Raw genomic sequence first — 21,986 nt, 5'->3', positions numbered from 1 at the left:
TTCAGTGAGATGTCAGACCTAGATGCATGATGTTTGTAAGAGCAAACCCGTGTCATATGGCCATGTTTGTAGCTTTGTGTGCGTTTGCAGGCTGTCCTGCGTCATCTCTGCTCTGCTGTGTTTATGCAGAGGCTCCATGGATATAGAGGGACAGCAGAATATCCAACCCCTCCCACTGTCACTTGATATTTACGGGAAATGGATCAGATGATTGGACAAGTTCGCTTCTACACATTTCCCCCCAAAGGGAGCTGAGCCAAGTTCATTTACTCTTTCATTCATGCCCGCTATGATGCTGTCATCTTTATTCATTAAGGATGTAGTCAAGAGGTGATGAAGAGTGATGCAGAGTTAAGCTAGTTAGTTACGCCAAACTGGCTAATAAGCAAATTTCTTCATCTTCACTGTCCCTTTAGATTTTTCCACACTGAAGCCAATGTCATAATTATGTTTAAGGTGAAAACTCCACAGTGCTTTTGAAATTTGCTAGAATATGCTGGCGAATTATTGCCGTGTAATAAACGGAGCAGGGTGAAAGAGAGGTTAGGAGATGGTAGAAGATGACAGATCTGGAGGGAGAGAAAGAGAGAGGGGCCCGTATCGAGTGACACAGAATACAGTCTGTGTTTTCTCGGTGGACCAGAGAAGATGCAGTGCAAATGAAGCATGCTGCACCATGGCGGCCTCTGCTTTATCTTTGCACCGTGTCTCTGTGTGTTTGCATGAAAGTGAAATGACAGGGGCCTTTTTGAGGCCTCTGTTGTCTCATGGTTCCAATATGTTGGGAGGACTCCATCCACTAACAATTTCCAAAGATTACACTAGGATAACTTTAGCCACGAATTTTTCAAATGTATCCGTTTGTATGGTAAAAGCATCCTGCTAAAATACAGAACTCATACTGACTTACAACATGTAAGCAATTATGTTTGATGTCTTGTGTTTTTCAGCTTTGTTTATAATGAAAGTAACCCTCTGTGGTGATTTCATGTCACTTCACGACAGGCTGTTCAGTGTGTCTGACCCACATGGCTAGGGCCTCCCCTTGTGTTTAGTGTGCAAAACTACAAATGAGAAGGGCACTCAGAGAGTGCATCTTCCACTGAGACTATATATTTCACAGTTTCAAAGAAAGTGATCTGCAACATAAATTACAAGGTTCTTTTTTTAACCGCACACAACCTTTTCACCAAGTAATGCAATTTGCCTTGCTGGTCTGTTTTTGTTTTGTTTAGATTTTTGTTTTTCAGCCCAGGGTCTCAGGTCACTTCTGGGCTGGAATAAGTTCCAATATGGTCCCAAAGAGATCAAATTTCAAGCTGGGATATTATGTCCTTCTATTTACTGAATGCTACCACTTTCACCAATGAATAATGACTCAGATACTACAGATACTTTAGGTTAGTAAGAGCTAAAAAGTTTCAAAAATAACCATACGTACATAAAAAAAAACGCTTTAACACCTTTAGCTGAACTATAAGTTGTTTGACTTTACACTCAGACACAGAAGAAGACCCTTAGACCCCTCAATCACTGCATATATTTAGAAACACAAATCCCCCTCTGTTTTTTTTTGGAAATCTCAATACCATGACCATGAGCACTTTCTTATTTTGGGGTCACTGTTGCTTTCATGTTCCACATCTTGTCTAGTTCTCTCTCAGCCCTTGGTATTTCCCTAGCTCCTTTTGTTCCTCCTTTTTGATGTTGCTATCTCTGGTCTGGCTACATATATCATTACGGCCTGTAGAGGTTGTTCCTATGCTGCCATGATTGGCGTGTCTGTGCTGTCTTTCAGTTCAGCTTTCTCGTGCCATTCGTGGGATTTCTCGAATGGTGATGCAATACAGGGGCCTGTCCACCCATGATGGTTCCACTTCCTGTTCCTTATTTTTCAGGTTTCTGCTGTTTGAGGTATTCACTAAACGCATGATCAGTTGTGGCCATCTTCCTGTAACACTCACAGATCTTTGTTGTTTCATCCTGGATTATGGTTCTGACACTCACTAGTCCTCGGCGACCTTACTTCCGCTTTGCATGCTGTCTCAGAGAAGGAGCTTCCTTGTCTTGAAGTCAGTGGGGACAGAGTCTTGGTAAATCTCGCACTTGATGGCAACTTGTGCTGTGGTTTAAAGTTGGCCTACAGTCTTGTTCGAAGTGTAAAAGTGGACGACCGGTCGATTAGAACTTCCTTTTTTTACACAAAGCGATCGAGAAGATTTTTTGAAGGTACGTGTCTAATATACAAAAAGCCCCGTCTGGCCTTTATACATTTTTGTGTGTATTTTAAGGCACCGCCAGCGATTAACTCTAAAAATAGTTGTCCTTGGTTAAATTTTCGATTTTGAGCTTTCAAATTTCCTTGTACGAACTTCCTGCTTTAGGTTCGGTTGTCTTCGAAAAATGCTTACTAGAAGCTGCCTGATTTTCCCAATTCTATTCTTCACCGGGAAATCATTAGGTAAGTGATGCAGCATTGTAAATACGTATTTCTTTATAACCAATATCTTATTTTCACTCTTTTTTTCTTCTCGCAACATCTGCGTCATTGTTTCCTGGTTCTTTACTTAATGTTTCCGTTTGCTTTTCATTTTCTTCTTGCTTAACTTTAAAATACAATTAACTTTACGGTTCCCTAATTACTGTCTCGCAGCATGTCATCAGATAAATGCTTCTTGTGCCGACATTAAAACCCTCGGTGGATTCACGTTCAAACATGGATCACTTCCCGAGGGAAGTAAGATTTATGTCTACGACAACGGGGTAGGTTGGCCTCTTTCAGACTTTAAGTGAAAGCACTTTAGGCTTCTCCCTTTTACACCACAACAGGTAGATCTATTTGATTTGCCGAGCCCCCAAGCTTGCGAAGTGAATGTGTAAACCACTACTTTACGTACAAAGGCAGCGAAACTTTCATCAGAGGGGGCAAAAGTACAGATATTATTTGGTTTTGTAGAAATACACAGATCTGTGTTAAATATGTAATATAAGTGTCAAATGTACTCATAGTAAGAAAATAAACGCAGGTCTTTGAATAATAAATAAATACATAAATAAATAAATATTAGTACATGTGAATGCAAACTTTTTTTCTTTTTATTTTGCCTCCATACATAAACAGAACAGTGACTATAGTCGGGGATTACAGTGGGATTCGGGAGATGGGGGAACCCTAAAATCGCTTGTAGTGGCGCAGTGAGGAGAAAAGAATCACAACATTTCTAATTTAAGGTCCAGTAGATTTATAAATGATGCAAAAATTGCATATATGTCTTCCCCAAATCCCTGTGTGATAGCTACACCAATATGATTGTCTTTTTCCCATCAGACTGGTTTAATGATTGTGGGTGTGCAGTGCTGGGGAACAAAAATTTCCCTCAAATGTGTTACGCGTAAAGTAACAAGCCTGTTTTGAAAATGTTTGGAGTGGACAGTACAGATGTTTGTGTTAAAATGTAATGAGTAAAAGTAAAAAGGGGTCAGAAAAATGAATACACAAAGTATACTTGAAAATTGTAACAGTATAATATAAGTAATAAGTATTTTGTACTTTGTTACTTTGTTGCAAAGTATTTGTACTTTGTTACTTTCCACCTTTGACGTTTATTTCTTTTTCTTTTCCCAACAGACAAGTATTGGCCACGCTGAACTGCGGAATCCACCCTCCATTAGGTTGTCATCTGAAGTTGTACACATGGACAACAACTCAGTGACGACAGTGAAGTGCAGAGACATCACAATTCAAAGCATAGTTCCTGATGGATTGAGGAAGGTACTTGTATGAATTAAATCAGAGAAAGTCCTGTTTAGGGGTAAATCTAAAATGTTAACTCGTTCCTCTGTTTCTTTTTAGGGAAAGCCTTTTGTCAAAGAACACTGCACCTATTTCAAAATTATCGGTAAGGCAACCTATTTTTATACTAGAATACATTAATAAATGTTTTCAAATTTAAAAAAAAATATGCCTCATGTTTACATAATATACTGCACAAATCAATCATCTCCTTTTCTTAAGCTGATGTCACAGCTCCAATTAAGACCGATCCCAACGAGTCACAGGCGTTGCCGACCCTCATCTGTGAGTGGATCCCGTGTGCTCATTTTATTGCTTTATTGCATAGCTGTTGTTAGTACTATAAATGGATGTGAATGAATTATAACTCAAGTGTTTTGTGTTAATACAGATTACATTTTGCCAGCCATTCTAGGGATAATCATAATCATAATTGGGATTGGTCTTCTTCTCCACAACTGGAAAGCACATCTGGAGTGAGTTCTATGGCCTTGGCCTGAAAAAATCAAATTATTATTGCCATGTTACAGATTAACTTATATAATGTTTTGCAAAGATTAATAACTTTTTTATGCTTCTTTTTGTTCAGGCAGCAGCACAGTGAAGCCAGTGTTTCTGGGTTTATAATGTACCTACTGACTTGCCTCCAAAAGACAGGAGAGGGACAAGAAACTAGGTCTGTCTTACTTTTAACATACTGCATGTTTCAGCTTACCTGCTTACCAGAAAGTATGTGAATGTATTTGTGTTACAGGTAGTTAAATCCCCTTCAGTGCCTCCAACTTAACATATAAAAATGAATGAATATTAAAAGTTAAAAAGGGCCACATCATTGACAATAATCATTGTACTTTGTTTAACACTTAATGTTAAATAAACTCATTTAAACTGGATGCCCGTTGATGTCACCGGTGTTAATTTAGAAAATGCTTCTTTTAAGACCCGATGAAGGAAGTGACGTTTTACCACAGCTTGGTGACAATGAATTTCTATCAGGCTCTAATTATTGCTTCTGTTTTGTATTTTTATTGTTCTTTGATACTTTGTTATTTATTCTTTGCCATTCTTCTCTTCTGCAGAGCTCCCCCTGGACAGCGTATAGATAATGAGCAAGGCACTGCACTTGAATGTGTAGTTGTTCAAAGGTTAGCCTGACACTTTAGCATTAAAACTTTATCCACTATAACCTTCTTTTTAATCTTTCAGTCCAGACACTGTCTGTGTCTGTGCTTTCTTATAACAATGTGAAGTCTAGACTCTAATGTGCTAAAAGCTACCTTTGTCTGCATAGCACTGAGGCTGATGTCAATACTCCTCAATCCCCCAGCGTGGACCGCAACTTGAGCACAGAGAGAATTCAGCTAACTAAAAAGTGAGAATGAGAATTGGGTTTTGGTTTTTTTTGTTATTGTGCCTAGAGCCTATTTTGTTCTTGAGGTTTATGTCAAGTAAATGCTGTTTTTTCTTGTGGCATCCTTATCTATTATTTGTTTTGCAGTGGAGACATCAGTACCCACAATGTTAGCAGAATCTCTCATCACCGCTCTATGAACAGGTACACTTTTGTCTCTGGTTGGGTGCAAGTTTCTATCATATTTTTATGTTTCCCTTCAGTGTGTACTATTACATAACCCCTATCTCCTTCAGGAACTTCAAGAAAGAACCAGGAGGGGTGAATAGCGACAAAGGACAAAACATTAGGTAAGTCTGTGATGATTTAAATCAAAGCAGAACACATTTTTGTTTCTTGTTTTAGATCTTAAGAGATTGTAATAGCTTCGGTTCAGGCTGTTTGCATGTTATGATGATCAAAGGTGTTAGTAACATACAAAAATAATAACCAGCATACATTTAAACTGCATGCCATCATGCGTTTATAAAACGATGTAACCAACGGCAATAAAGATGAAAAAACAGACAGTTTTGCAACATTTATGCGTACACATGCACCACTTTATAGAGAATTGAGTAGCTTACCCTGAGGGTTTATCACGCCCATTTGATAATGGCTGTGAATGCTTCTTCATCTTCAGCGAACTGGACACTGGAGGTGCTGCTGGTAATCGTGCAGAACATGATGAGACTGAAGGACAACCACTGCTAACCAGTAAACGGTGAGACTTGCTTGCTTGCGCTGCCACTGAGCTCTCACATAGTAACTATGACTGAGAAGAAATCTGTGTGATTTTCCAATTTCCAGTCTCCTTCATACCTTGTTTAATTTGGCCTATTGCTGCTATATGTTCCACTGTCGGGACTAACTTTACTAACAGGTCTCTGCCTACACATCCCAAATGTCAAAAGGCCAGACTGAACATCAGAGCTTGTCTGACACCCACTCAGAAAGTGAGCTGTGCTGTAACTGGGAAGAGGTTCACGTCTTTATTCCTTCTCTTTCTGTCTCCAACACTTCCAGTTTTGACATGACAGGTGAAGCCGGAACATTGGCGAACAAGGCTGGCTTTGACCGAGACGGAGTCAGCAGGTGCTCAGCTGTACCGGTGAGGAGGAAGATTCCTTTGTACTTTTTTTTTTATTATATCCTCTCTTTGTTTTGTTGTTCTTAAGAGATGTTTTTTTTCTTTTCTTTTTTTGTTGCAGAACACTGACGTGGAGTCACAAGAAATACAAGAAGTAGGAACAGGAAGTAACCAATAGCAACAACAACAATATAATAATAATGATGATAAGAATAGTAATAATAATAATAATAATAATAATAATAATAATAATGCATATATTATTTTAATAATAATTATTATAAGACATTGTCACACTATATGTATGTTTGCTTGCATTACCTTTGGGATCAAGTCCAGCATTTTGTTTAAATGATTACTGTCAACCTACAATATTTTTTGCAAAGTACAAACTTGCAATATATTTTTAGCTGAATATTAGTTAAAAATAACTAATATAAATAAATTAAAAATTATATATATATATATATATATATATATATATATATATATATATATATATATATATATATATATATATATATATATATGATCTCACTGTGTTATGTGATTACATCACATCTAAAAGTATTTAATGTGCATATCTTTTTTCATTTGCATAAACAAATTTAGGCAATAATTCAACACAGCCGATCAGATAATATTCATTAGGGTCGTTCTTTTCTGACGAGCAATAATTATTTGCCAGATAATTGCAGTAACTGGCACAAACTGGTAAAAGTAAAGTAACAATTACATTATGGCTTGATGAATAAAATAGAAGGCAGTAGATTAATTTAAAATACTGCACAGTGGGAGATTTCTTACTTGTTATTTTAACAGCTTGACTTGACCAAAGGATGGGTGGACCAAGATGCTAGAAAACATACCACATATACAACAGTGGCACAACACTATGTTAACATTATCTATATAATAAATAAGTAATAACATGATATATAATGGTATAATACAAGTATACTGTTAAAGTGCATATAAATATGTATAACCCCACCAAAAATTAAATGATATTATATTATAAATGATTATAATTAGTGGCTTTATTATGATAATTATCATAATGCATAGCCTGCGCTGTGTCTTTCTCTCTATATATATTCTTTTTTTGAGTTTATATTAGTTAGCTTTCCTTTCCTCTACTATCATTGCATGCATCTATTCCCAAATTCTGAATAATAGCTTATTTTGCATTAGTTAATTCCCTGCACATTTTAATCAGAAATTATAAGTTTCTTCCCTTTTTTGGAAAAACTATTGTCATTTTTGCATAGGTTAGTTTAAGTGTGATAATTGCCTTAACATTCATGTAAAAAAAATTTTTTTCTTGTCCTTCAAGTTTGAAATAAATTCTAACTTGGATTTGACTGTTTCATTGAGTGTTTTTTCCTGGTTTCCTATTCAAAGCAACACTTTTCAGCATTAAACCACAAGGGGGCAGTAAATAGTCACAAGTCCTGTGCCACTGGGGTAACGGTAGCAATTTACAAGTTATATTACTTTTGTTGAGTAATGGCAACACAGTTAATGCTTGTGTATTTCAGATTGCTCTAACTTCCATCACCATCAAAATATATTTAGACGTATGACCTTTCTATGATCCGTAACTGTGGGTGGAGCTAAACATGCTCTTCAATAGATCAAGCCTCCGTCACAGTGCTGTGGCAGTGCAGTCATTGTGGGTTTTTTGGACTGAACACTGTTTTCTAACATAGTGCTCTGATTTGTAATGAACCACTACTGGGATATTAAACACGCTGCACTTCACTTGATAATTTAAGTGTTATATACTGTATGTTACAGCACTTAAACAACTGGTTGCCCCTGTGGCTTGATGTATGGTAGTAATTACACTAACGCATGAACACAGAGCAGTTCAGACTGAACTTAATACATCTCTTTTCTCTATCTCCCGGGATCTGCTGACAGCTGCTGTGAGTCTTGTTTTGTCAATATCGGACTCTATTTTAAGCTTCTCTAAATGTGCAATGACCTTGAAAAAGCCTCTTTTTACCTTTCAGACAGACTGAGTGCCAGGAAGTGAATGTGGCTAGGGTTAGAGGCTTTGTTGCTCGTGTTTGATATGTTAGTGTGTGAAAGTGTTACTGTAGCAACAGTGAAAAGAGGGTGATTGAATGGTCAAGGCTTTAGAGCGTCCCCCTCTCAGGGAGTTTCACTGAAAGGACAGGAGCGAGGTAGGGGCTGGGCAGATGGGTGGACTGGTTGGGGGTGGGTCATCATACATGTACGACATACCTTTTTTTCTTACATCATACTGTAACGGCCAAGGTAAAGTTGCAGATATGTTATAATTATGGATGGATGCACATAATCATTCGATATTACTCACCAATGGGTCTTCACTGTGAAAAGGATTATGACCAGTCAGGAAACAAAGCTCAGTAGGAGCTGAACACTGATCACACATTGGGGATAAGTGGGCTTAAGAGAAGCTGCAGTAAATGGGCTGCAATAACCCAGACACTTAAGTGTGTCATACCTGACAGATGTAGCTGATCACAATGTGTAGTTGGCTCTGGAGTGTGCTAAAGGCTGTCTAATGTTGTGTGCTGCTGTGGCTTACTTGACTGCTGCCAGCAAACGGTGTTGCGTTCAAAAGTCAGTAATCTATACTCACACTGCAGTTATTAAATGATTACATCAGGGATCACACCACACTGTATGATTAATTAACCTTGACTGATGCTTTGTAAAGCCGGCTCTAGCAGAGCAAGTATGCCCACTGGTCTGCATGTACATACACATACGTATGAAATGGTTTAAAGCACCACTGGAGTCTGGTAATACTCACTCGGGGTTACTGTAGTGCAACAAAGCCTTGCTCTCTGCAGACAAATATAGGATCAGTCCTCAGGACCTTTATTAGCAGCTGTCCAAACACCAGGAGTCGGAGTTTTGCCTCTTAAACTGACAGCTTGCTTCTTTCTGCATGTCTTTGATCATTCACAAATATGCTTTGGACACAGCAGCATTTGACAAAATCATCATGCCAGCCACCAGGTCTAATGGTGTGCACATACTGTGTGGTTCAAAGGGGAGCTGACTCAGGAAGGGGCTGACTCAGGAAGGGGCTGGGTTGCCTGGCTTCAATCCCCTGCTTCCTCTGGTTCTCAAATGAACAGCACAATATTGTTGCAACCTGCAAGATAGCCCATGAATAAAACATAGCCACTGTATTAGTGCTTAAAGACATCTTTTCATTTTCAGTTTGAACCATATATTGAAGTTTATATGCATATAGAAAAGCGGAAGATTAATAACAATTTCTCTCTGCTGGTTACCTCTTTTAGCACGCTGGAACATACACAAGTACAGAAGCAATTATGCTGTGCATCAGTGCACAACCACATACACACAAGTGTGCACCACAGTACAGCTCCTTCAAGACATTCCCCAAGAAACCTTCAAGCATGAACAGTGTATATTTTAAATAGTTTTTTTATTAATATGTGCTGATACAAGGTCGCTTTGACCTGCAATGATGGAAACACTCACAGAAAATCATCCCCTTTGGCCCAAACAGCTATCAAAGCAATGAGTGTGAGAAAACAAAAATCAAATAAGACAAATGAACATGATTCCTAAAAGAAAACCAAAGTGTTATATTTACCTCAGTTTACAAATGTCTCAGCAGTACATATTAAATTATCCATTTCATAGAAAAATCACAGAAAGCTCTAGATATGGTGCTATATGTAGAACCCCACATGGCACAATGTCAGTGCTCACGCTGCCATATAGCTTGCTATGTAATAACCACTAGCACCCAATGATTTACCTCCTTAATGTTAAGCATTTCAGGTATGTGTAATACTGACCAAGTTCCATTGTACTGAGCTAATTAATACAGCTCTCAGATGATCATCAGGATATCCCATCCATAACCACTGAAGCCAGATATTATACATCTGGTGACAGACACCACATGGGGCTGAATTTTTTGGCCTGTCCCATGGATGATCATGGATTGAGATTACTACAGCCATGAACAGGTGCATGTAGGAACTGTTCAACTCCCCCCAAACCTCAAGCAAGAAAGAAAAAGACAGATTCAGCCTGCTCCAGCTGTGTCAATTGTTTTATTCTTGAACCTTATAATGTCAACATGTTTAATCGTTTGGAGAAACCCTTGTTGTCCAGGAGCCCCGGGTGTTGCTGGTACCACGCTGTGTATTAAAGATCAGAACTTTCCTGAAATGCTGGCACAGCTCCACAGACACATACTCAACACAAAAGTTAAAGAGCAAAAGTTCATTATTGTGTTCATCCAGTACCTCTAAAGAGTCTTAGTAACTACTTTAAAGGAGTCATGTGGAGAAGAAGAAATCAATAACAAAATAGTACTACCATATGATTTGTTTATATTTGCTCTTTAAAAATCTCTTTAGGAAAATCATGGTGCATTTGCAGGCACTGTAAAAATCGTGCTTTAATTGGCTGATGCGGCAGTGGTCTCATTTTCACATTTTTTTTTGTTAAAGGAAGCATCCGTTAGCTCAAACAATCCCATCATCTTTCTTTCCATCACAGGCAGATTTGTTTTATGAATGAACTTGAGATCTGACATGCCAGCTTGATCAATTTAAACCATAAAGTAATAACTTCTGGTCTGCAAACCACCGTCAGAAAGCAATCTGAAACAAAGTAGCACATCCATCTCCTTATCTCCAGATACGCTCCTGCACAGCCTCACTGCAAACCCCTCTCACCAGCCGTCCCTCCCTCTCTCACCGCCTATGGCTATATATTTGTGACATCTGTGACATCTCTGCTGATGCTGTCCCTCCTCAGTCCTCCTCACGGGCCAGTCTTTGCAGACACAATGACCCTCTGCTCCTCTGGCGCTGTTGAATTCACACACCGCTGTCCTGCCGCTTCTGTACCGCCCTCCTGGTGTGATATGGTCCACACAAAAATGTCTGCGTGTGAATGGGTCAACTGTGAGTGAACAGACTGAAGTCCTGCTGGGACCGCTGTCTAATGATAGACTGAACAATGGCACAAGCTGCAGGGGTGAAACAGCACTGTGTCAAAGGTTGGGCATCCAACCTTTTAAACAACTTCCCACATAACCACTAAAGCTCACACGTCAGGCCTGCCACTGGCTTGGAAGGTTTGCAAATCTAGACAGAAAACAAGAGAATGGAGGTGAGCGAGAGTGAGTTCACAACAATAAATTAGTACCCACTGTGTTATTATTGTAATCAGAGGTTTGAAGGGCTTTGAATGGTGAAGAAACTCCCATTGTGAGAGCCTCCATCCGACAGCGTGGGCCGCGAACCTTCTCCTGTATAATCACCATCATTTACAGCAGTGCAGCCCTCCACTGTTTATTGAGATATTAATCTGGGATAAACAAAGCTTTTGACAAAACAAATTAACACTCTCAAAGAAGTGCTGCACTAATGGAGTCCACTGAGATTGATATTAAAATGTGGATGAGTTTTGGGGGGAGGGCCCTGGGTAGTGCTGGAAAAAAAAAGAAAAAAGAGAGAGAAGCAGGCCCAAGGTGACGCACATTCCTCTTCGCAAAGGGAGTGTCTGTCTAAACAGCGTTTCCCCCTGGGGCGAGTCCCAGCTGAACACTGGAGATCAGCATCAGCAAGTTATATCAAATACAATGAGAGCAGGATAATGATGATGGTGTTGAGAACAAAGAGGATACGGATAATGATGGCCATCTTGAGATTCCCATTAACACTTCCACCCTGGAGTGAATTGTTTTATCTTCAGTCTTGCTTGTTAAAATACATTCAAGTTGTCCTCAGTTGACCAGTGAGTGCTACTATGATACCGAGCCCCCACCGCTAATTCAGCCACAAGTCCCGCGCCGCAGCAGAGCCCAACACATGTCCATATTGTCTCTTCATTTGTAAACCGACAGCTCTGAAGCTACAAATCCAAGTGACGCATGTATCATCAGACCAGTATTGCACATGTTTCCCCTATGGCTCAAGTGATGATACCGCAACCTTTTCCTTTGAGCCTCATCACGATCTGTGTCCCATACAATGTTACTTACACAAATGATCAGAATAGCAAGGAAAAACGGCGGCAAATCCGTGTAATCCCCTTCCCTTATCTGTCTTTAACCCCTCTCTCGCTCGCTTTCAGCCCCAGGAGCCTTAGCTAAAAAGCTGTCCTTTGGGTTCTCTTAGAAGTGGGACACTCAGGCCCTAGCCAAATGTCACACTGCAGTGGATGCATCTATTTTCTGCTCACGTCGTATCCACACATCACACTCTTTTGTAGCTGCAGGTTTGGGGGGCAATAGTTAAAGAGTGCCATGAATAAATCAATGTAAATAAATATTCCATAGATATATAATCTGATAAATAAACCATAACAAATACTTTTAAATAAAGGGTAAAGGAAAGGAAACTCTTCCTTTTAAAAGGTCAAATAGATTTCAGCCAGATGAAAGGAGTCTCACAAGTGGCTCTCCCTAGACAGCTCATTTTGCTTGCATAAGGTGGCATATTGGAAACGTGTTCCTCGCGATCGGTCAACCCTGCTTGTCATTTTCATGCTATAGTGTTACCTCTTGTCTCTCGAGGCAGTCTGAATTTTCCTGTCCTCCTTGTACCTGAATGCAGCGGTAAGAGCAACTTCCATTTGAGGCAGAAAAGTAATGGCAGCTCTCTGAGATGAGTATCCCTCCTTCTCTGATGTGCATTCAAGTCAAGTCACAAAAATAGCCTTTCAAATGTGTACGCACACACACATACGCACGCGCTCACAAACCAGACACTTATCAGACACACCCAGGCTCCCGGATACATTCGCACTTACACACATGCACACAGGAAAATAAGGAGTTGTCACATTAGGTTATGGAGTAATGCTGAAACTATCTTTAAGAAACAGCAAAATGCAATATTCTCTGAATGCAAATCATTATCATACATGCTAAAACCCCATGTTGTTAAAAGTACGTAATCTGGTTATATCTTCCAAATAATACAAGAACAAACCAAATCACTTTATGGATGCTGTCGTTCACCCACAATGCTTTATCGTGCTTTGTGAGGCACAGAATGACATTTGACAACATCTATCTCGCTTGCCCCGCACCTCCCACTCCCGCTGCCTTTGCCAATTCCACCCAGGGAATGTCAAAGGTCAAGCATTAACAACATGTAATGGATTATATCACATAAAAATTGTGCCAGGATTTTTTTTGTTGTTCCATTTTTCATTTGTATAAATAAAACCTATTACACATCTTAATCTCTCTCTCTCTACCACTGCCTTTTGATCACTAGGGAATTTTAGTGAAACACTACTGGAACGGCGAGAGAGTGAGAGATCAAGCAATGGGGGAGAGAGATAGAGTGTATCATTCAGGTCACAAACTCCAAAACATTTTATTATTTTTTTCTTTTGTCAGTTTGTTGCAGTACAAGAAGTCATTTCTCATAGTATTTATTACTTTTTGTTGCTTTTGATCATCTGGTGTCTCTATTTACATAGTAGGAATAAAGTAGATTCATGTGTTGTTCCTATGTACACGGTCATACCAATTGGTCGGCCGGTGCGATTGTGACATTTACAGTCTTGCTTGTCACAGCACCGCACAGGGATCGAGTCCACTTCAACTGGCTAGGCTCTAACAGCAAAGTACAAGGGGAGGGGGGCAATACCAATCCGCACTCGCAGCCCCTCGAGGATGTAGACCAACAAATTGAATACTCTGTTCAAAACAACAGCAAGACAGTCATTTAACTTTTCAAAATGCCTAAAGCAAACGACCAAAGAGAACAGTGGAGAGGATTGGCCAGTCTTAAGGGTGCAGGGTCTCCTGTTCTGGAGGGGTGGTGCAGTGCCTCCTCAGTCTCTGTCTTTACCTCCACTCCGCCGCTGTACAGAGCTGTCTATTCACAGCACGCAAAAATGAAGGCAGTTACCCTAAATCAGCTCCCCCTGCCTGCTTGGAACAAAAGCTCTTGCTCCCTTTTACTTAGACGGGGTACTTTTTTTAACTTTTGATGTTCAGTAATGAGCACTTGTAGATGGGTGAAAGTATATATGTGTGCGTGAGTTTGCCTTGTGAATGTTCTAGTTTCTGTTCTGGCTCAATAAAAGATATTTTTGGCAACAATGAAGAGCTTTCTGTGTGACATATTTTAGATTATAATAGTGTACTATATTCCCTGTCTCCACAGCTAACTACTCCTATCAAATGATGACTTGAAAAAGACCTATGGATGGTAAGAAAGGGAAATGAGATAAAATATAAAATGATATCGCCATCTCCGGAGGCAGGCTCGAAGAGAAATTACATTTTAAAAAAAAAGCTTTAACAAAGTCTCTAAAGTTTTGAAAAATCCAAAAGGTAAAGGGGGTGGGTTGGTACATTCAGAGTGCTGGACTTGGCCTTAGGGTACCAGAAGAACTGGGGACGACTGGGGTTAGACAGAGCCGATGAACACTCTGTGGAAAAACACCCATCCCTCATCTCCATAAGACTGGGGAGGGTTGAAGATAAAGCCTGCATCTGCAGAGTCAGCCATGTATCCCCCAGAAAGTCAATTTGTTTGCTCATATGTTAGTTAAATAAAAGTCAAGACAAAGAAAGGCAACCAAACAAGCAGAAAGTGGAGAGACCCGAGAGAGAGATGGGCTAGGAGGAGGCTCTGGCCATCACATTAGTCCCCAACTTCCTCTTTAACCTCCAGTCACAGGCTGGTGACCAGCTGCATCTGTCCATCACCCTCATTGTGGACAGGCTCTTGGGCCTGGTGTCCCTCCCCACTTGGTCTCCGGGGTGGGGCTTGGTAGAAGGTCTGCATTGGGGCCCCACGAGAGCCCAGGGCAGGCCTCCCGGAGCTGTAGTACAGCTCCTCCGGGGGCTGAGCTGAGCGGGGCACCACCTCCAGGGGCTCAGGACTGCTGTCAGGGTAGGGTGAGTCTCGCAGGTTGGTGATGCTGGTGTACAGGGAGTCATGGGCAGGAGAATCAGGCGCTCTGTTGCCTCCCTGCCCACCAGCACTTTGGCCACTGTGGCCCAGGCTCTCTGTGAGATCAGCCGTGTAGCTCTCCGACTCCTCTGGATCGCTCTGGTAAAGGACTGACTGGGCACGCTGTAACAGCAGGGGCTCCTCCAGAGCTTTATACAGCAGCTCTACATCCTGTGGCGTACGCTGCCGCCCCTCTCTCAGAAAGTCCTCCTCTTCGTCCATACTCGCAGATTGGTCCGGCCCAGCTGCTGTTCCCCGACCAACTCCACCGTGAGGATGTCCTCTGGCCAGGGTGCCATACACTCTGTCTCCTACTTCACCTCCACCTCCTCCACTTCCTCCTCCAACACCACCTCTCAAGTTGTTGTGCACAAGTTCGGAGATGATCATTTTCTCGAAGGCCGCAGCATCAGAGAGGTTTCTTCTGACGCCTCCGCCTCCCAGAGCTTCTGAGCTGCGGGGATTAAAGATGGGTGGGGGAGTTTCTCCACTCCCACCACTTAAGAAGTCACAGCTGCCCCCACCTCCACCTGCTGGGCCACCACGCAGGGAGTAACTGTTGTTGAAGTTACCGTTCAAGGGCAGGGTTTCCATTCCACACGGGTCACGGGGCTTAGATAATGTAGTCTCTAGATCCAAACAAAAGGACAAAGGGTTTTCGTATTATTATTATTATTACCATTGTTATTTTGTTTCATTGCGAATCAAATTCTAGTGAGGCAAGAAAACAGTTCATTATACTTACTTGGGTCACGAAAGGTTCCTGTGCATTGCAGAGAAAGTCATGCGGGGTGAATAAAATAAAAGGCAGTATTAAGCAACTGTTTTTCAAACATTTCTAAAAGGGAAACATAGGTGGCAGAAAAAAGCATCCTTGTTACTCCATCCCTTCCCCCTCTCTCTGTCTCTCCCGCTCTCAACACCAACCAACTCTTGCCAAACACCCAAACACATCCGCGGTCACATTACCTCTGATTTATGCAGACTTAGTCCCGTTTTTTTGACACCTTCCTCCAACATTTACCGTACATCTAAGTTCAAGAAAAATATTCTGGATATTTATTTAGTATTGTCAGTGATACCTGGATACATACATAATTCATACAAAAGCTTGTACAGTAGCAGTAATGTTTATTTTATGAACTTCTTTCCACACACCAAAGAAATGGTGCTTTTTTTTCTCTCCCGCCCCCTCATACCAAATCACTATCTCAGCAAAGCAAAAGTCACACAAAAAAGTGAGAAGCGTGTTCATTTTTAAAATTTAATGTGTAGTACGACTTTAATCAACGTTCTTCTTCGATGGTGGTGTGGGTAATTAGACATTCTAATGAAGTGCTCTCCCTCTCCTCTACCACTCTCTTCTAAAAATGACTTGGCTGCCAGGCCTGTGGCCATCAGCCTTGACGTATTGTGCAGAGAGGCTTTAAAATATTTAAAAGAAACGCCGCCTTAAATTTCAGTCCTCAGACACTTAGGCTGATACTCTGCGGGTGCGCAGGAAACAGCTACACACAGTAATACTTCTCAGTTACCAAGTGAATATTGGTACTATAGTGGAGCAATTAACAAGACATGTCTTATTCTGCAGCTACTGGCATTCAAAGAGCCGGGCTAGAACACCGCAATGCAATAACACAGCTATTAGGCTGAGTCCCACTCTGAAACAGAAGCAAGGACATAAATACACACATACCTGAACAACCTACATCCAGATGGACTGTTCATTTTCACAAAGCTGTCTGTTCGCCTTCAGCAGCCAGCATGCTTTAAGCCGACTTTTTCTGACTGGAAAGCGAAAACCATCCTAAAGATTTTGGCAGTCACAGCTGTAGCTAAACTTCTAATCAATTTGTGGCTGTTCTCATGAAGATTCAAGATCTGACCAGATGGCTGGTTAGGCTGTAGGCACTGTTTGGCTCTGTTCTGCTCAGCCTAGTGAATCTGTCTGACAGCTACATAGTCTGGATAAAAAAAAACAAAAAATACAGAGACACACGCACATGCACGCACACACTGGATGTATACACCATGCCAAACTGCTGACAGAGTAACAGACAGAAGGACAGCAAGCTGAGCACATACTCTACGCGCACACATACAGCAACAAAACTGCACACACAGAGTGAAGTGTTCACGAGGAGCTAACCAGTAGAGTTGAAGACACCAGGTGAGGGTGGGGTGAAGCTTTCAGCCAGCAGAGTGTTGTAAGGAGAGGTACCAGAGCGAGTCTGTAACACTGGGTTTGTCAGAAGGTGGTTCCCCATGGTTGCTGCAAGACACAAACATTTAAAGTACAAACATCATCATAAAAATAATCATAAATTTGCCCCAAAGGCATGCAAAGTAAGCACAGAAACATGGCACACAATAAGTGTGACATTCTGAAATGCACATTTCCAGACTCTAATAACATCTGGAATCACCAAAATATTTACTGTTTATTCAGATGGGGCTATTTTTGTTATGCCAGTGCTTTATGGAGTAATGCATTTCACAGTGTTCTCCACCGTGTTCATGCCTGCTGATTGTAACCTTTGAGTAAAAATACAATTGCAGGGGAAAGTTACTGTTTAGAGCGTTGCTATTCGCTTTTTCCATCTGACAATGCAGTCAGATGGGAGAGACTAGTAATGCATGCCATTATGTAGTCTAAGGGTGCAGCCATTGAAACAGTTAATTTCACACTGAAACGTGAATGCCACTACAAGACAAATATAATTCAAAGAAATGGCACACTGAGAATGTTGTATAAAGCCCATGTATGGCTCGGGCCTGAGGCAACTCGAACAGAAATGCCATGAAATTAAAAATAGGACAGCATGACGGAGAGTCGTCCAAGGCAAAGTGCAACCTTCAGGTCTCCTGCAACCCGTTCATCACACAGAAAGGGAACAGGGAATTCTAGAAAAGTAAAATATGCACTCACACACAGCTATTTATTTGTCATTTCCACTCCTCTTACACTTCCTCTGTCCATCTTTCTGGCGTGCCACACAAACCCCTCTCTCTTCATTCCCTGGCTTGCTTTGCTGCGTTCAACCACATTTTCTCAGCTCCTTGTGCCAGTTTTTTTTTTGTCCAAACACCACCAAATTAGTTGGGATTAGCTGTCTGTGTGCACCACACAGGAATATCCTGTAGAAAATTAAAGAAAGCCGCTTTAAGTGTGGAGGAAAAGTAGGGCAAGGCAAATCATCGGAGGCTCTATGTGTGTATGCGCATATACTGTAGGCCTTTTTTTTCCGGGACCGATTACTATTGTCAGGAAGAGATTGCGGTTCATAGAGAAGTGAAGTGGGGAAATCAAAGAGATCTGAGATGCCAGTGATAACAACACAGCATCTCTCCTCCAGATTCTGCCTTTTTAATTACTCCTCCATGATAGCGTCTTATTCTACATCTCTCTTTTCGTCTCCCGTGCTCCCTTTTGTCTTCCGCTTTCTGCCAAACTTTTCAGAGAAGTGAAGAAAATAAAGGCTTCACAGCAGAGTTGTTTGTCTCTGACAGAGTACCATAGAGTGATCCACATAGTGTGTGTCTCTTCCAGGCCTGGTGATTGCTCTGTCTTGAAGAAAAGACCCAGAAAGCGACCCACCAAACACACAAACACACACATCCACCTTTCATCCATCCAGCTCACTCGCAGCACACCTCACCTCTTCCTCACCCCCTGCCTTGCTCCTGTCACTCTCCTCAATTAGAATAATTACCCCCTGTTCGCTCACACGCTAATCAGTTCATTAAAAACAAAATGGATGAAATTAGCATAGAGAGTGACGGCTGATTTAGCGACTGCCTCTGTGTCATGATCAACACCCCACCCCCCTCCCCAAACCAATCTTGAACCTGAGCCAACCTTGATCGTCTCAGTGTCACTGATTGCTGCGGCAGTGACGCCACCAGTTGCTTAGGCTGAGACAATCAGTGACTCCATGCATGCTTCTGTTTTTTTTTTTGTTTTTTTTTTACTTCTTCACGTCTTAAATATTTGATCTTGCCCTCTTCGTGTGCTGCTTGGAGTTCGGAGGGGACTGCATGCATCACTAATGTGTGTCTGGATGAAATCGATCTCATGGAATAGCTAAAAGAGTTGAAAACTGGGACAGAGATATCAAGATTTCTGTCTATTTCTTTTTTATTTTGTGGGAAATATATTTTTAAAAGGAGAATATAGCACAAATATACAAGATTTGGCAATGCAACACAAAAAGTGGGAGCACGTGTGTATGAAAAAAAACATCACACAGCTGGTGATTTGTGATTTTGTCTAATTTACAAAGTAAAATGAGGAAAAAGAAAATTAAAAAAATGTCTCTTGGTTGTTGAGCGGCAATAATTGCCTGGGAACGTCTTCACAACCTTTTCTCGTGGCAAAGGAAAGTCAAAAAATCTATAACTGTTGTAGTCAAGTGTCTTCGCCGCCTCTTTTTTCCTTTTAATTGATTACACATAAATCTGCTTAATTAGCTCAACTGAGAAATTCATGCAGGATCGTGAACTCACTTAGACGAACTTAACACATATTCACAAAATATAGCAGCTGAGCTTAATATACTGTAGGTCTGCAGCTGCTAAGTGCTTTTACTGACAAGCAGCTGCCACTGCACTGCAAACCATCACCAACCAGCCTTTAAACATTTTGTTATTCAGTTTAAACTGTTGCTGCCGGTGACTGCTCTTTGCCAGCTTGCCGGAAAGCTAAAAGGCAAATAGCATTAAAAGTTGATCTTAGCACATTAAGGACATGAACATGTACATATCATTTTATGTTCATATTTAACACCCAAGAATAACGGCTCTGTCCACGCTACTCCCATTCTCTATTTTCTTTGTTAAATGCTGTAAATCTGTATGTGCGTTACGTGTGTCTGAGAATTTCAGCGAGTATGATTTAATGGAGGGAGAAATATAGAGAGGGAGGTCTCACCACGGTTGAGTGTCGGGGTGCTGTTGATATCTCCCGCCATGAAAGAAGATTCCGTCTGCTTCCGAACCGTGTCGTTCCACATCCTGCGGATCCGACTCTGGAAGAGGAAGCATGGTGCAGTGAGTGGCAGTAAACACACAACAAGTTAAATATAGAAACACGGCGGGTAGACTTTGTAACTCAGTGGGGCAGCTGTAATCAAAACTGTGGGGCTCGCTCTAATCTGCAAAGAACAATAGGCAAACACGCCAGACAAAGAGACTGAGGCGTCGAGTAAAGAGAAACACAGCTTTGTCATGTTATCGTGACGGAGGCTAACAAGCTTGAGATTTGTAAGACATGACTGTAGTAGCCGATGTAATTGTTGTTTGGAAGTGTTATTACAGTTTGAAAAAGCTTGTTTGCCGATTGTGAGCAATAATTGCCATTGTTTGTGTATGTGTCTGTGCAGCTGCGCATATGCCAGCATCTACAGTATTTTCCAATGACGTGCATGATGCCTGTGTCTATATATACACCATGTGGACTACAAAGGATATCTTTATAACTGAGTCATCAAGCCTCCCAAGCAAACGGCTTTCAGTAATGGTTAGAAAAACTGCCAAACATTTAAAAAATAAATAAAATAAAGATTCAATTTTCACAGTAGAAATAAGAGTAAGCCAACTGATTAGTGGGCATCATTTGCACGTCATAAATCATGTAACGCACTTTAAATGTGCTCCGTGTGTGCACTGATAAAAAAAAAATTATTTAAATGTTGCTTTTGCACCTTTTGGCTTAGGCTGTGGGCTGACAAGTAAGTTAAATAATTAAATTCAAGAGCATTTAGTAATCAGTGAGTCACTGGTATTGATGAGCAATCAAATCCCAGCAGATACTCATTTTGTACTTCATAATCTTACATAAGAGACCTTTTAAACAGGGAGAAAATGTAGCTGCAGAGTGAGAAACCATGCCTAATTTTGAAAAGATTTGCTTTGTTTTTACTTTTTTTTTTTGTTTAAAAAAAAAAAAAAAACAGATAACATTTTTCATTTTGTTCCACTAAAACAGTCGTGTTGCTGCACAGGCTGTTTTTACTCATTATTTGCTCTTAGAAAAACACCATTTTAAAACTCAGCAGTGTTTTCCACTGATGATATGTTTGCGAGTGTTTATGTGTGGGTCTGTGCTGCCTGCACCTGTCTGTGGGCTGCTGCATGGCGAGCTTGGCTGCCACTGTAGTAGCGGTTGTTGGCACGGAGGCCCGAGTTCTTCAACGAACCGTGGGAGCTGTTGGTAGAGGTGCGGCTGCAGCAATAGGAGTGACGCAGACATTTACTGTACTCCTTATGGACCTGTAAAGAAAATAACACCACCGGCACAGTGGACAGGTTTGAGAGTCACTCATAAACACAAACACTTTCGTTTCTATAGGCTAAACTGAATGTGGAGCAACAGAGCCTTTTATCGCACAGCAACAGCAAAATGAAACAAAATCCAATATTTCTGAGCACGTCTACTGAATTTCAATTAGACTGGCACATCCATCCATTTGTTCATCTACACAACATTTCAGCTGCTTAGTCGTAATTAATTGAATTTATATAAAGTGCCTTTAAGATGTAGTTTGGAATTGTTACCTTCTTCTGCAGGGCACAGTGGAAGATAAAGATGAACATGCCCTGGAAGGCATTGAAGGTGCTGAAAAGGTAGGCCATGATGACTGTATTCTCGTTTATGAAGAGGAGGCCAAAGGCCCATGTCAAGCCAAGTAGAAAGAGCAGAGTGATGGCCCCTAGTGCCCAGGACCTGATCGAAGC

The 21,986-nt window shown here is 41.0% G+C and overlaps 2 protein-coding genes across 6 annotated transcripts in view; one reads left to right on the top strand and one right to left on the bottom strand.

Moving 5' to 3' along the window:
* The first annotated feature begins 1,733 nt into the window (after positions 1-1,733).
* Positions 1,734-6,681, top strand: LOC309704670 (uncharacterized protein). Its single transcript, XM_082530010.1, has 15 exons — positions 1,734-2,229; positions 2,385-2,461; positions 2,654-2,763; positions 3,629-3,772; positions 3,854-3,899; positions 4,016-4,078; positions 4,185-4,269; positions 4,383-4,469; positions 4,873-4,938; positions 5,085-5,165; positions 5,292-5,348; positions 5,441-5,494; positions 5,827-5,907; positions 6,210-6,294; positions 6,395-6,681. Exons 2-15 carry the CDS (start codon positions 2,404-2,406, stop codon positions 6,449-6,451), a joined length of 1,074 nt encoding a protein of 357 aa, XP_082386136.1. The 5' UTR covers positions 1,734-2,229; positions 2,385-2,403; the 3' UTR covers positions 6,452-6,681.
* Positions 6,682-10,351: 3,670 nt separating this feature from the next.
* The window catches only part of adgrl1a (adhesion G protein-coupled receptor L1a), a 157,321-nt gene continuing 145,686 nt past the window's right edge, over positions 10,352-21,986 (bottom strand). For 3 of the 5 annotated variants that reach the window (XM_082529570.1, XM_082529569.1, XM_082529568.1), the window contains 6 exons: positions 21,807-21,975; positions 21,366-21,521; positions 20,182-20,278; positions 17,401-17,523; positions 15,997-16,014; positions 10,352-15,880 (listed from right to left, as the gene is read on the bottom strand). In XM_082529570.1, coding sequence (XP_082385696.1) covers positions 14,970-15,880; positions 15,997-16,014; positions 17,401-17,523; positions 20,182-20,278; positions 21,366-21,521; positions 21,807-21,975 — 1,474 coding nt within the window. In that variant the 3' untranslated portion in view covers positions 10,352-14,969. Of the gene's footprint in view, positions 15,881-15,996; positions 16,015-17,400; positions 17,524-18,306; positions 18,390-20,181; positions 20,279-21,365; positions 21,522-21,806; positions 21,976-21,986 lie in introns of those variants that run through there. The other 2 variants (XM_082529571.1, XM_082529572.1) reach the window with 2 other exon arrangements.

Source organism: Aulonocara stuartgranti, assembly GCF_965226115.1.
Source record: "Aulonocara stuartgranti genome assembly, chromosome: 4".
In the NCBI taxonomy this organism is placed as follows: Eukaryota; Metazoa; Chordata; class Actinopteri; order Cichliformes; family Cichlidae; genus Aulonocara; species Aulonocara stuartgranti.
The sequence above is the reverse complement of the archived record's forward strand: the minus strand, read 5'-3'. Positions and strand labels throughout refer to the sequence as shown.